The sequence below is a fragment of the Hippoglossus stenolepis genome, chromosome 9 (genome assembly GCF_022539355.2).
Source record: "Hippoglossus stenolepis isolate QCI-W04-F060 chromosome 9, HSTE1.2, whole genome shotgun sequence".
NCBI lineage: Eukaryota > Metazoa > Chordata > Actinopteri > Pleuronectiformes > Pleuronectidae > Hippoglossus > Hippoglossus stenolepis.
Window position 1 is genome coordinate 6,962,022 of NC_061491.1, and position 15,166 is coordinate 6,977,187.

General features: G+C 40.3%; 1 protein-coding gene across 3 annotated transcripts; it reads right to left on the bottom strand.

The window, feature by feature from the left end:
* Positions 1-60: 60 nt before the first annotated feature.
* Positions 61-13,381, bottom strand: chfr (checkpoint with forkhead and ring finger domains, E3 ubiquitin protein ligase). Of its 3 annotated transcripts, none has more exons than XM_035166000.2 (18): positions 13,196-13,381; positions 12,204-12,327; positions 10,753-10,852; positions 10,399-10,508; positions 10,241-10,300; positions 9,951-10,148; positions 8,398-8,460; positions 7,309-7,483; positions 7,011-7,165; positions 6,712-6,865; positions 6,081-6,286; positions 5,754-5,870; positions 5,376-5,459; positions 5,018-5,088; positions 4,286-4,373; positions 4,014-4,121; positions 3,807-3,879; positions 61-3,368 (listed from the first exon to the last, which is right to left on the bottom strand). In XM_035166000.2, the coding sequence occupies exons 2-18, from the start codon at positions 12,307-12,309 to the stop codon at positions 3,326-3,328; spliced, it is 1,911 nt and encodes a 636-aa protein (XP_035021891.1). In that variant the 5' UTR covers positions 12,310-12,327; positions 13,196-13,381; the 3' UTR covers positions 61-3,325. The 3 variants fall into 3 exon arrangements, with proteins under 3 accessions (XP_035021891.1, XP_035021892.1, XP_035021890.1); XM_035166001.2 differs by having other exon boundaries at positions 6,087-6,286; positions 13,116-13,380; XM_035165999.2 differs by having other exon boundaries at positions 13,116-13,380.
* Between the last annotated feature and the right edge of the window lie 1,785 nt (positions 13,382-15,166).

Sequence of the window (15,166 nt, forward strand, 5' to 3'; positions counted from 1 at the left end):
AAGTGGTAATCCGTTCAGGGGTTTGGGAGTAATCCTACTAAATAAACAAACATAAGAGAATTGAGGAAAACTGGGATTTATTGCATTTATGTGAACACCACTTGCACTAGGTGACACTACAGAGACAAACCTTATTAAACTGGACCCTACTGAACCGGAGGTCGCATCTGTTAATGAAAGACCCCCAAAACAAAGAATATTCACAGAAAAATCTAAGAAGCTGTACAGTGTTCATTTCACGTTTAACTACTTCTCTTGGTGGGTTTGGATCACGATTGGCTTCTTCCTTTGTGATGTCACAAAATTCAGCTCACACCCACAACTCAGGTTTAAAAGGTGAGCACAGAGAAGCTTTTTCCATCCAACTGATGAATGTGGAAAAGTCTTTCTTGTGTCAAACATCCAATAGAAGTAAAATAAGCCAATCACATTTTTAAATTAAGTTTGAGGTACAGACAAAAACAAGTCCATTTCTACAGACAGCTATCTCTTTAATTTGTGATGGTAGACAAGCAGATCAGATCCATTTGCATTTCAAGGAAAAATGTTGCATTGCTGATACAACATACAGGCGGAAGAAACATTGATCAAACTCTGAAACAATTCTCAAACTGCATGTGCCTAGTGCTACTCTAGTGATTTAATTGGATTATAGTGGACTAATAGTTCACGTAGTGCATTGTTTACAAAGTTTACAGGCATCATCATCATCATGGCACTGTGAGATGCACGGCCGGCTTTGAACCGATGTGACACTGATGCCTGTTCAGTCTTCCACGTTCTTGGAAGCTGTGCTGAGGTAGAATGAAACCTGCCTCTTTCCGTTACTGCTGAGCAGCTTGGTCCAGACTTTTGCACACAAGGTGAGTAAATATTTGCCTCGACATACAACATAACCCCTCACGTCCGACCCCACGGAGAATGCAAAGCACGCCTCCAAAGCTGCTTTAATGCCAATCCCTGATTGGAGCGGCTTGAAACTGCTGTTGGCTTAGGGTGCCCAGATCTCCTGTTGGGAGTAATTAAAACCTAGCCACTCCGTCGGGGGGATCGACCAGGCTTGTGCTGAGGGCCTGAGCTGCTGAGGAATGCCAATATGGACCCACTGTGGCTGAGGGCGGCCAAGAAACAAAACAACAAAATACACCTGCACCGCCATGCTAACACCACAAATTAACTAAGGAGCTCAGGCAGAGGCCGGGAAAGTGCCCATTCACAAATCCATGTAAGATTTGCAATGAAAATAAAGAGCTACATTCCAAAACAACACATACTGTATACATATATGACTGATGTTACTAAGACTATAACAGAAATGCACATACTTTTCTAAAACTCTTACAATGTTATGGATATCTTTAAAAAAAGTATATTTTTCAAATGTGTATTTTTCTTTTTGGTGATGTATATCTGATTTTGGAATGAAACACTTCATGATTAAAAAGTTTGTGTTATTTGCAAGATTATTCACAACCCATACACCACAGACCCTTCCTCCAGGATGTTGGGTTCATATCTTAAACTTTAAAAAAGAAGCCTTTAAATGTGTGTGGGACAAATATGTGCAAATACCCTCATAGCTGTACAATATAGAAACATTAAGCAAAAGTAAACTAAGTCATTTAAAAAAAACAAGACCAACATTAATGTGTGAAACTATACATAATATACTAAAGCAAGCCAAGGCCTTATTTGAACATTTTCTCTTCCCTCTATTCTTCATATTCACCAGTATTTCTACACACTAACAGTGACCCTACCAACAAAAAAACAAACAAACAGGTGACCATCAAGACTCATATTTATCCTAGTATTTCAGTATATAAGGCCTCTTGAAGTGAAAACTGTAAGAAAAGGGAAAAACCCTGCAGGCTGATTTGTAGAATCTAAATCAATACTGATGCATGCATGTCAAGCTCTTAGACTTTTACATTGACACAGATCCTTGGACCATTAAACATGGTTAGCCTGCATTTAACACAACAAAACAGCAGCTCTGTGGACCTGAGGAACCAGAGAAAATGATTCTATTTAACTTAAATTTTAAATCAAACTAAACCCAACCCTCTGATCCACTAAAATCTCAAAAACTTCAACACAATCTGAATAAACCTCTATCAAAATGCTTGCAAGGTAAGTTACAACATATATAACTAGAACCCAAATGACAAAACACACTCTTGTGTTTGTATTGGCACTGTGTAACCTGCAACACGTTGCATATGAAAACAAGCACCATCAGATTCAGCCTCATTAACTGTTAGTGGTTGCTTAGAGTGCAGCCGATTTTCTTCCACTCCTGGGTCGACGTGGAGTAACTGCATTTCCTGGAGGCTTAGCCCTTACTACAAGGCTCTAAGAACACGTCCCTTCTACACAACTTTAATCACTTCGGAGATGATTATCCAGAGCAAAGCATACAAAGGAGGCCCCCGTGCCCTCTGACTGCATTACAACACATTGATCCCCTTCCCACAGACATGAAATCCTACACGAATATCACATGGGATTATAAATCTACCCTACTTTGTGTGAGGGGCTTTGACATGGCTTTTTGCTCTTGCAAAACAGGAACCGACCATCAGAGGTGAGACATGATCTTGTAAGAATCATATCTGCACAGAGTGGTGCCACAGTGCATTACTATAACTGTAATACTATTTTTCACTTCACTTTTACTGCAACAGATGTTTATGTTGACTTTCGATTTGGAGCCCCGCATCTCTTAAGCCTGTTAAAACACTGAAGTAAAATAGAAAATATGCATCAGATCCTTTAAGACTCTATAACTAAGGCTGAATAAAGATATAACATAAAACATGCATATCAACATTTGTATGTGTACATACAGCACATGGCCTTATTCCGTACAGATTGCCTCAATCGCTCTTTATCTGAGAGGAAAACATTTTTGTCACACAGGCTGGAGGCCTGACATACCAGGAAGTACAATTCACTATCACCTTTAACCACCCTAACAAATAAAATACTGTCAAAAAGTGGTTGTTACCGGGAAAATTAGACAAATGCATGAGCCACAGAGACATGATCCCAGTATAAATGGTGGCTGCTGTTAAATGCAAATACCCAGGTCTGAACATCTTGAAACTTAACTTTAGTTGTCAAAGTAGAATTTGTGCATAGCATTATTTCACACTTTTCACTATTGTAAATGTATACTGATTGTAATTTCTGCATTAATTTATTGCATAATGGCAGGAAGGCTACGATGGACATAACAAAAACCTAACAAGATCGTGTCTCATGTCCAATGTGTGAGATGATCGGTACATTTGACACTGAGGAGACAAACCACTCTTCTGCCTCAGTTCTTGAAACGTGTCTGCTCACAAATGTGGTTGAATTTCCTGAAATGAAAACAAAAGAGAAGGAACCATACAAATTAGGTCAAAGAATCAAATCAAAGAAATGCGATGACATGAATCACGTTGCACAGCTCTTTAAGATGCAGAATGAGAAAATACAAGACCATGTTTATACAAGGACTCCCTCTAGTGGTAAAATGAACAAACTACATGCATAGAGACGGCTGATAAATAAATAAAACAGTAAAGAGGAAATCCAAAGTGATTCAGTCATTCAGCCCAGGAAAAAACAAAACCCTGAAATATCTGAATATAATGCAAGATTTTAAACCCTTAAGGGAACAAGGACACAAAGTTGCAGTGGAGACACAAATCACTTATAAAGCTTCACTGTTACTAAACGTTTGCTCTATGCACCCACCAGAGGGCAGATTTGCTCTGAGTGCGTTTATGTGGTGTTTTGTATCTAATAAGACTCACATTGCATGATGAGCCTTCACCTGCGTACGACAGTTGCGCCCCCAGTAACAGTCGGGGCGAGATGCTACAGCAGCTGAGGAGAAATATCAGGAGAAGTTAATATATGGGTAAGACATGTTTCGGTGAAAATCTTTAAAATTAACAAAGGACAACCGTAAAAAAAAGTTTCCTAAAAAGCCTTCAAAAAGTAATCTTGGTGCGTCTGACCTGGCAGTTCAGAAAGAGTGATGTTCTGTCTGTACTTGTAGGCCAGCTCCTTGAACGCTCGCAGGCCGCAGCAGAAGCACGTGACGGTGTTTGCAGAGATGCGGCAATCTGAAAGTCAGAAAGTCATCACTGTCTCTTGTATATGACAATCGGGACCTACTTCAGCCACATTGTGCGTGCTCCGTGGCAGTGAATGAGACACAGATTGTAGATCTCCCAAATGTTTCTGTGTCAAAATCCACTACTTACTAATGAGCGTGTGTTGAGCTCACCTGTTAGACAGTAGTTTGCTTGCTGTAAACCCTGCAGAGCCTCCTGAAGAAGATCTCTCCATGACTTCCCTCGCGAGGACAGGTAGTTCTGGTGGAAGCAAGGAAACACACACAAAAGCATCTTAACACCACGTATGACAGTATGTGCAGACATGTACTTCAAGCATGTTACAGTCTTAGCGTGTAAGTGCACTCTGCAGGTTTTGGGAGAAGCTTTAGGTGGTAAACTTGGCATCTGGAGATTGTGTTTAGCTTACAGTAGCAAACGCATATTAGTGGCTACACATTCTTAAGCGAGCAATTTGAGATTTGGAGGATACATTAGGTGTGAATTTTTTCTATTTAGAATTTTACACAATTGGTCAATTTTGTGGCACAAATGTGATGTCGTGCCAGGGTGAGTGTGTGTGCAGGCACAGTTGAGCGCTCACAGAGTGGAGAGGTTGAGAGGGAGACAATGTGAGTGAGTTTGCAGCACAAGAGTTTTATTATTGCACATTTATATGGACAATGATAAGCGCACAGGTTTGTGCTTTCAAAATTTATTTTTCCATGCTCAAATCTCAAATTCCTTGCACAGGAATGAGGCACAAATATATAACCGTTTTATTTGCAGTTGAATCAACCATCAAGGATACAAATAGCATTAACAAATGACTTAAACAAGTAATATACAAATAAATCCAAAAATGGTGAATAACAAGAGCATATTTCTCATGAAGTCCATCTTACCTGGAGGATCTCCGACTCATAGTTGTTGTTGTTAAGCACTCCATCCAAACATTTGTCTGTCAAATTGAGCTCTGAAAAAAACCCACTGGATTTTTACTGCAGAACATTTAGCAAACTGCAACTCGTAAAATGTTCGATTAGTTTTACTAGCTGCTGAGGTTAAACATCTGTGGGACATTTTAATTTCATGACAATTGTCAACATGATAGATTAATGTAGTAGGACACAATCTGCACCTCAATTAAAAGTTATATTGGTAACAGCCAAAACAATCCCACACTGCTCCAAACCTACCAACCAGCAATAAGGGCAGAGTTTGAGATCCCCCTGGGGCTGTTTTGCTCAAACACATACATACCACTGAATCGAGCCAGACAGCCCTGACAGCCAATCCTCTGGCAGCCCCAGTACATGTGACAGAAGGGTCGCTGGCACAGCACACCTGCCAACACACAACACATCATGCATACAGGGTTACAGAATGGAGTTTGTGCAAAAAAGTTATACTTTTACCATCTCAGATTTTTGCATACCTCAAAGTATGTAAATTAAATACATCTTTATTCTGAATAGCGTGACACAATTTACAGTGTACCTGTGCTGCACGGACTGATTTCTAGTTTCCTACATAAACTCCTTCCTCTGTCACTGTATTTACATGTAGTTTTCTGACTGACAGTATATTTATATCTGTTAGATTTGTGCAGAGGGACTAACAAGTTCGGAAGGCACTCACAATGTTGAGCAGCGACCTGCTGGCTGTTCAGCTCTGCCAGTCTGTCTGGCATTGGCTGGAGGCAGCAGGTGCAGATGAAATGGCAGCCCTGAGGGGGGCAGCAGTACTCCTGAGGAGCTGCAGACAGGAAGGGGGCAGATAAAGGTTTTAGACAGAACCTGATGGAGGCCAGGAGGATATTTACAGTTGTGCTACAGTGGTTTCTTTGAATTTGCACACAGCAATTCTTGTTTTTGGTTTTAAAATTATAACAGCGTGGCATATCCTGCAAATGTGAGAAAACAGTTTAACTTTAGCTAGTAACCTTCCTATCTAATCTATGCTCACAATCACCAGAGGGGTCATCAGAGGATGTTGAGGGCTGCTCCCCTGTGGGCTTTGCAGAGCCTTCTTCATTTTCTGGTTTGGGTGGAGCGGGTACAGGTGGTGGAGCGGACAGACCAGCGAACCAGTAGTTTGAACCTGTAGCAAACAGCACCTGACTGACCTCCCTCCTGTAGCCGGGACACTGTCTGCACATCAATAGAGGCTGACTGGAGTCAAAAACACAAAATGAAAATAATCACACAGAGAAGTTAACAAAACATGAAAGAGAACTGGCTTCCACCATTGATGACTTATGATTACTTTCATGTCACAATGTTTTTATGACATTGATGGTTTTCATATTTAAGTGTTTTTTTAAGTAAACCTACTGCAGTTATTAAATAAATGTTTTACTTGTATAGCACCAAATCATAACATCATCATTATCTCAAAGGACTGTAAATAGCAAGTTCGAGTCCAACAGTTCCCATTTATGACCTCTGCTGTTTTTATTTCTGTTTTCATCTGATATATATATACATATTTTACTTACAATGTTTTCTATAGATTTTTAATCATGTCCTTTCTCAAAAAATTGTTAGAAATATACATATATAGGTTTCCAACAAATGCAAACAGCAAGACCTTTTACCTAAAGTCTGAAGAGTCACTGTCGTTGTCAGAGAGCTCAAAGAGGTAATCTGAGCCCTCCTCATCAGAGAAAGAGCGCTCAACTTTTGGCTGCAACATGTCCTGAGTTATCTTGTTACGGCTGTCCATGCTCTTCAGATCACTGCGACACTTCTCTTTGGGACAGAAAGGTGCACATCAACACAAACAAATCAATATCTGATCACATTTTTGGGAAATTAAATAAAATAAGTAGATCTTGCTTACACACAGTTAAGTGCTAATGTATCACGATTAAAATGTATATTGATCTGTTCTAACCTGGGTGCTGGATGAGGTAGGCCTCCACAAGGTTGTTGAGGATGTGGTTCTTACGAATCCTCTCCACAGGGCAGCGGCAGGTGGGGCAAAGGGAAGAACGCTCCATCCAGCCCGAGTAGCAGGCAGCACAGAAGACATGCATGCAAGGCTGCAAACTGAAGCAAAACAAGACTTTGAGTATTCAACTCAAACTCTTTTCACACTTGATGCACATGCATGAGTATCCAAAGTACCTTGCAAGACCACAAAGTGGGGATAAAATCCCTAAACTTGGGTATCACAGCCCTTGAGATCTTACCTGACACAGTCATGCAGCAGGTCCTGGCAAATAACACATGTCAGAGTCTCCTCCATCTTGTCAGTTTTAGCCCCTTCCACTGGTGGTTTGGGTAAAAGACGGCCATGACTTCCCTTAGATGCACCGATGACTTCCGCACTGGAGGTTTGTGGCGAACGTGAATCATAACCTTTATCTGTAAACACAAATAGTGTATATTACACCCTCCAGGCTCGGCTTAAGGCTGGTGAAAAGAATTGGGGCTGGAACACAAATCTCTGACGAAAGCTCTCATAATATGTAAAACTAATGTTAACTAGAAAGACACTCAGAGCGCATACGTCTGACAAGGTCACCTTAAACCCAATCAAATTGCACACACTCATAGATATACACTATATGGACGAAAGTATTGGTACAAATATCTTCATCATCGAATTCAGGGGTTTCATTCAGTCCCATTGGTTGGACTAGGCCCCTTGGTTCCAGTGAAGGGAAATCTTAATGCTTCAGATTACCACATTTTGGACAATTCTATGCTTACAACTTTGTGGGAACAGTTTGGATAAGGCCCTTTTCTGTTCCAGCATGACTCTGCCCCAGTGCACAAAGCAAGGTCGATAAAAGCATGGTTGGGTGAGTTTGGTGTGGAAGAACTTGACTGGCCCACACAGAGCCCTGATCTGGGGTTAACACCTTTGGGATGAACTAGAATGGAGATTGCGAGTCAGGTCCTCTTGTACAACATCAGCGTCTGACCTCACAAATGCTCCCAAAGACACGCTCCAAAATCTTGTAGAAAGCCTTCCCAGAAGAGGGGAAGCTGTTATTGCTGCAAAAGGGGGGGCTGCAATCTCGCAATGATAAAGAAAGGAAAGGAAAAATTCCGGTGCTGCCTCCTGATCTGGATCAGCACCAAAATTTAACGTGTTCTTTCTTGAGCCATTTTCCATCCTTCCATCAAGTTTCGTAGTGAACCGTAAACCTGCGTATTCTGGCTTACAAACAAATACAAAACATCTAATCAAAAAAGGGAAAGTGGTGACAAAGGGGTGAAAAGATAACGTTCTTGGCATAGGTATTAAATCAAGGAAAACCAAAAAAACTAACCATCATCTTTTTTACGCCTTTTGCTTTCTGGCTCCATATTGTCCATATCTTCTTTAGCAAGGCCTGATAAAAATAGAAACAACAGATCAGTTGAAACAGATCAGACTTGGAATGATTCATATAATGTTCATGACATTTGTGTGACATCAGGACATAAACGCAAGCAGTGCTTGACCAGTTAAAGCTGAAAGGCAGACATCAATTAGAACATCACTAAAGTGGAAGTGAGATCTCAGAACAGTAATCTGCACCATAGAGGAACGGATTTTGCCTGTTTGTATTCATTTTGTAATTTTCCTTACTCCTGTCAGCAGCACTGGTCTGCTCTGTCCAACACCTACAACCACCTTGCAATTAAAATAACACTACCATCAAGTTTAATATTTATTCATTTGAATCGTGTTACATGTATGTTGTGTATTTGCATTAAGATTATGTATAGCAGCAACACACTATGCTGACAGTGAATGGAAGTGCTAGTTCCACAAAAGAAGCTACTTATGTGCTTTGAAAGCAGTTTGATAACACAATGTTGAGAGAAAAAAAGCAGAGGCACTAAAACCCACAACAAAGGCCATTTACTCCATCGTCTAGTAACTATATTGACCACGAGGCCAGTCGAGTGCCAGGATCTGACTCTGCCAAATTCGATCTCATTGTACGTTCACTTTGTGGGCAATTAATCAGAGAAGCGGGTTTTTTTAAACTTTCTAAGTTTCTAAAAGTTGGGGAAGGTGGTGTAACTGGCTCAGTAAGTCACAATCAAAGTTGGGATTTGGTTGGAAAAAGTCAGTGTACGGAGCACATGAGCAGACTGCAGGATAAAAGCCATGCTGAAGATAGTGTAATAACACGCCAGCTAACCATGTTTTAGGCAATACAGCCTGCACTGAGTTAAAGCTTGTTCCAAAATCAGAATTCATCAGGTACAAACTATTATCAGCAGGTCTGCATCTCCATCAGTAACTGTAATCAGTAAGTTACTAAGAGCACAGACTGTTTATAAAAGACACCACATCTCTGTCTGCTCCTTTAACATCCAGCGAATTCATGGACATACATGGACACAAGAAATCGGACTATTGACAACATTACTCCAGGCTTACATGACTTATATATTCCAGTCATATCCATGTTATAATGAGCATAGAGCATAGTGTGATTATAGCTCAAATCAACATTACAGCCACTAGGTCATACGTCTGTCCCTTTGGAAAATATCACCATTGCGATGTTTTGCCAAAACACGCCTACCTAATGCAATGTTTGGAATACTCCACGTCTTGATTTGATTATTGCTTATTCTGAGTATGACCTCATTCAGGTTAAGGTAATCAGAAAGTACTGTTTCAGACTATTATCTTAATCTGGTTCATATTTGGATATTGTTGTCAATATAAACGTATCTAATCAGACCACACCGGATGACATTTTGTTCTTACAGTTAAAAATATTTATTCCAATTCTAGTTCAATACATTTGTTGTAATATCATGACATTATTTTAAGGTCTCATCAACCCACATTTAAATTCTGTGTTAGCAGAGAACCTACCAGAGGCAGGAGAGGCTGCGGTTGCCATGGGACCAGAAGTGAGGGGGCTCTCGATGCAGAAGTGGGAAGTTGAGGTGGAGGGTTGAGGTTCCTCCTGAGTCGGATCACAAGGAGCCTTTGTGAGCATCACAGGCTCCACGGAGAGCGACATGTCTGAAGCTGGGACAGGAGCAGGACTGTGGGCTGGTCTCTCCACGTCTTAAGTACAGAAACAGGGGGGTACTAGTGAGGCACAAGGTAGCTGAATAAAGGTGGTTGACCTGGACAAAATAAACCATCAATCTACTTACCATAACAAGGTTCTGAAATAGCTTGCTCCGTTTTGATTGAGTGGTAAACATAGGCGATGTCTACAGGGTGAATAGAGAGGACGTTGTCCAACTTAACTTCTTATGAATTCATATAAACCGTATTATTATTATCAAGGCAAAAAATATGAACAACTCACTTTGCTCTGGTTCACTTTTCCTATAGACAAAGTAGATGACATCACCGCTCTGTAGCATGTGAGTTTGCTTCTTCACCAGTTTGGACATGTTGATCACTGTGCCATTCGTGCTGCACACAAACAGAAGTGCAATCATGTGTCATTGTAAAGGTTTGTTGAGTTTGCTTCATGAAAGGACAAGTACACACCTGAACAGCTATACAAATACAAGCTCTCTTTCAAACATTTCAAGTATTTCTACACACAGTTTGATTAATTAGTGATCTGTTGGGGGGAGTTAACACATGATACATGCAACAATATCTGCACTGACCGTTTATGGGAAATGATGGGTAAACATTCAGTGTACACTACCTCATGTCTTCAAGCCACACCACGCCTGAGCTTTCATCTTGCACAATCTTGCAGTGCTCCCCTGACACCAGCTTGCTGGCTGGAAATGACAGAGAACATCCTGGCAACACAATAAAACACCATGAGAACACAGAATGGACATTTGACAGGTTGCTGAAGCTCTACAAGACAGGAGCTACTCAATGATGAGTATAGGGCCACTTTAAGGAGAACAAATCTGAGATTTCTAGAAATATATGTCAGAATTGTAATAGATTCATAATATTAAGAGATCTAAGTTGTAAATTGCAAATTACAAGCATAAAATCATAATATTATGAGAATACAGTTATAATTTGAGGCTTCATGTCACACGGGGAATATCAGAAGATCAGCCTGTTTCCTGAAGCTACACTTTAGTATAAGTTTCACCAACAATAAAATACTTTTATATTAGTCAAAAATATTTTGTCACACCAGTACTGTACTACCATACTTATCCTAAGTAAGGATAAGTATGAAATTGTGTCTACTCACACAGATTTGGAGGAAGTTGCCTCTTTTGTGGAGGAGGAAATGTGTTAGTGGTCGCCTGTGAGATTATCTTTGGTTACATCTGCATGATATTCAAAGATATTTCACTATTTCTCGAGAAACAATGAGAGTGGTAATCAACATATTTGATTTAGAAGCATTGGAACGCTGGCGAGGTTCTCCTTGTCGCTCATTTCCTAAAAATGTTTCTTTCTTCATTCTTGAAATATTACGACTTTTTTTTCATTAAATTATGACTTAATTCTCGTATATCAATACATTATTTTTTTTAAATCAGAATATTTTTTTCTTCTGTATCTCGCTGTGAGTATAGTGGTACATAAATGTTTCCGTTAAAGATCATGACATGTTTTTATACTAATTTCTGTTTTCCCATCTCTGACCAAACGTCTCCATATCACTACATTGAAAATTCAACCTCATGCTACTAAGATTCACCTGAAAGCGTGTTGCGTCAGATTTTTTTTTACAGCCATGAATGCCCAGACATAGACTAACCAATTAAAACTAGTGCTTTGCAATGCAAACAAGTAGACCCCAAAAGCCCTCAACAAAGCAGACACAGGGGGAAATATAGGCCTAACCTTTTCTTAAGCAAAACCCATACAGAAAAAATCTACTTAATATTCCGCACACATGTTCTCAATGGACGCCTTTTGTTATCATCCCAAGGGGCCGTCTAAGTTTGGTGCACTAAAAAAGCTTTGTGTTTTCAAGGGGGAGGTTTTAAAGGCTCCAGACACTGACAGCAATGTCTGCACCACAGACAGGGTTGTCTTTTGTTAGGAGGTATACCACATTTTGAGCTTTTTTTTTTAAAGGATAGAATGTGAAATGTTTTATAATAAAACAAGATTCTTATTTATCTTTTTAGTTAATTCCATTATTCATTCCATCAAATGCACAAAGTAACTGACCCTTTTTCCTGCCAACTGTGCATTCCCTGTTGAACAGCAGCACCGTCTCACTGGAGTCCACTTTGACGAGCTTCCCCCATGGTCGTCCTCTCCCACAACTGTCCATCACCTGATGCTTTTGTTCCTGGAAGAAATGATGAGAAAAGGACGGTTTAAATAAACACTCCTTGATAATTATGTGCCCTTGTTTATATATGATGGCTGCAAAGAGAAAATGAAAGTAATCCTCAGCGCCATGTTTTGAAAGTGTTGGCCTTGCAAGATTGGCTCTGATGAATGATGCCAAACTGGCTACACAACTCTGACATTCAAAGTCAAAACAACATTTACACATTAAATGTTTACTAAATTTTAATCCTGAATCCATTCTAACCTTTTCTATTAGATTCATTACACTAAAATGTAATTAACATTATTGTTTAATGTTTCTTCAGCCAAAACAGATGGTCTAACTTTTTACATCTACATGGATTGTTATGAGTTTGAAATCGCTTTAAAAAATCAATTTCTAAAGGATATTTCATGCATAACGTGAGCCGAATTGACGAGTGCACCTTAGGGATCCATAGACGATTATGAGCAAAGTTATTGAGCACATACACCGAGCACAACAAACAGGAATGCATACAACTGGGTGAGTTTCCAACGAGGTTTGGTAAAGATCCCTCTGAGGCACGATCTGCTAACGAGACGTCGCTAAGCTCGGGCTTCTCTGGGTATACTAGCTCTCCAGCGTCAGTAGCGGACTTTACCGTGAGACCACCTGGTAAAACCCGCGCTCCTCCCTGCTGCCGGCCCTCAGTGGGGTCGACTGTTTCATCTCTAGTCACATTACAACAGTTATTGTCAACACGCGCAACTTCGCTCAGTAATAACACGAAGCTAACGCGAAAGCTAACATTAGCAACCCACCGTAGCTCGCAGCTAAGAGAACGCGTAGAGAAACCCCCGTTGACGTGACCACTCGCTCATGTGAGGAACTGTTCGTTTACCGTCACAGGACGAGTTAGTTGATGAGTTGGCTGAGAATAAAACAGCTTCGTGTCCTCATGTGCCAGAGAGACGCTCAGATGCACTTCCTGCCAGGGCTGACAATACGCATCAGCTGATGGAGGAGGGGCAGCGGAGCCTGCGGAGAAAAGTTCATGTCATGTCATCCTCCCAGCGAAAAACATGGCTCACACTCAAACTGAAACCACGACGTGTGTGAGGACATGTCTGCAGGCTCGAATGTCGGCTACCATCATTTTATTAATGCAGGGACATAACGAAAGTGAAACAGAGATTCACTGTTGGACTCTCACCTATGGGCAGAAATATGTGTCACTGGGAACTCAATCATGTATAACTTCATTTGAACTGCTCCACTTGAGTAAGTGAATTGGAATTTAGTTGGAGTGACAACATTTGAAATTGAATCGTTTAAACTATATTACAAAACTGAATCTGAAACACATCATTGTAAATGGGCTTTACCCAAACTGGGCAGTATGGTGGCCCTGAGGTGCAAATCACAACTGAAAATCACAAAACACAACAATTTTGTGATTAAAATTGTGATTAAAAGTCCATTTAATTCAGTCCTTTGTGTTTTCAGGAAACATTAGTCATCTCCAGTTGAGGGAAATGCCACTATAAGCCCCAGAACTGTACAATCTGATCAGGTCAACAGCACATCACAGGGCCAACACACAGACATGTTCAATTCTCTCCTCTCAACTCTACCAGATGGCCTGTTGTTAGTTTCTTACTGTAAAGTCTGTTGCGATTTGGTGGGATACAAATCAAATTTGATTGAATCTGAAAATGTAAGCAAGAAATCACATGAATTCAAAACTCCCAAAAAATTCAGGCTACACCTGTTACAGTGAAAACAATAGTTGTGTAAAACAGCCAACAGCTCCCTGAAATCGCATTTCCCCAATTCTCTTTTAATTTAATACATTTAGGTGGGAATAAAGCAATGGCAAGGTTTAGGTTGGCAGTCAGAAATAAAGAAAACGGTATTACTGATTTAATTTATCTCACCAAATAATTAATTGAAAGCAAACTGAACGGACAAATTAATTAATTAATCAATCAATTATCAATGAGATAAACCCCACTGAAAATAAGAGAAACAATTTTTTGACAAAAATTCATTCAACACATACTTTAACCTACCTTGTTTGGTCCATATCCCATCCACTATCTTGGGGAAGGCCCAGCCAGACACCAGGTGGCGATCAAGATGCTTTGGCTTCACTTTTGAAAAGCTGTCATGTCGTCCATCTTTATATACAGTCTGTGGTAGTTACCAATAAAGTGATTGATTTATGATGATGCAAATCACATTAAAGGTGTTTAGTTTTTAACTGGTTAGGATATGGTCTTATTTTAACATTGCTGCCTCTTTATGGCCTACAACAGCCGATGAGACAATCAGGAAGAAAATTGGATTTTTATATAAACTATTGTCGATGTCTGTGGTCGGGACTGATTACCCAGGAAGTCAGAGCAACGATTTACGATCCGTTTTAGCGGAATAATTGCAGCGTGAGTCACACATACGCAGAACTAGGAATGCTCGGCCCCGTGCGTAGGCTGATGTGCGCACCCATGGCGTAGCTGCAATGCAGAAGCATGAATCAGCTTTAAAGGCTGGAAAAGCCTAGATTTAGGCGGAGGGAGAGAAACAGAAGCGAGGGAAGTGAGCTGGGCTATGCGCTAGGCTAAAGGCTAAAGGCTAACCCGTATTTACCAGCACTTCCGAGTCTGTTCCTCGCCAACTCCACGTCTCTTACAAACAAGATGGATGAGATCAGAATGACAATTGCGATACATTACCTCAATGTTTATGAGTTGTTCATAAAAAGAGAAAAGATCACACAAAGATCCAATAATCTATACACTTTGTATTTCTTCTTTCCTCTCCCATTATTCATATGGCTCAGATTTATCTTCTGACCGTTTGGATTCAACTG

Excerpts from the sequence above, each read along its gene's own strand:
- chfr (XM_035166000.2), bottom strand. The coding sequence starts at position 12,309 with ATGGACAGTTGTGGGAGAGGACGACCATGGGGGAAGCTCGTCAAAGTG. Across the intron at positions 10,509-10,752 it reads GTGTGGCTTGAAGACATGAG|CACGAATGGCACAGTGATCA; the intron begins GTAGTGTACACT and ends GTTTGTGTGCAG. Across the intron at positions 8,461-9,950 it reads CGCAGCCTCTCCTGCCTCTG|GCCTTGCTAAAGAAGATATG; the intron begins GTAGGTTCTCTG and ends TATTTTTATCAG.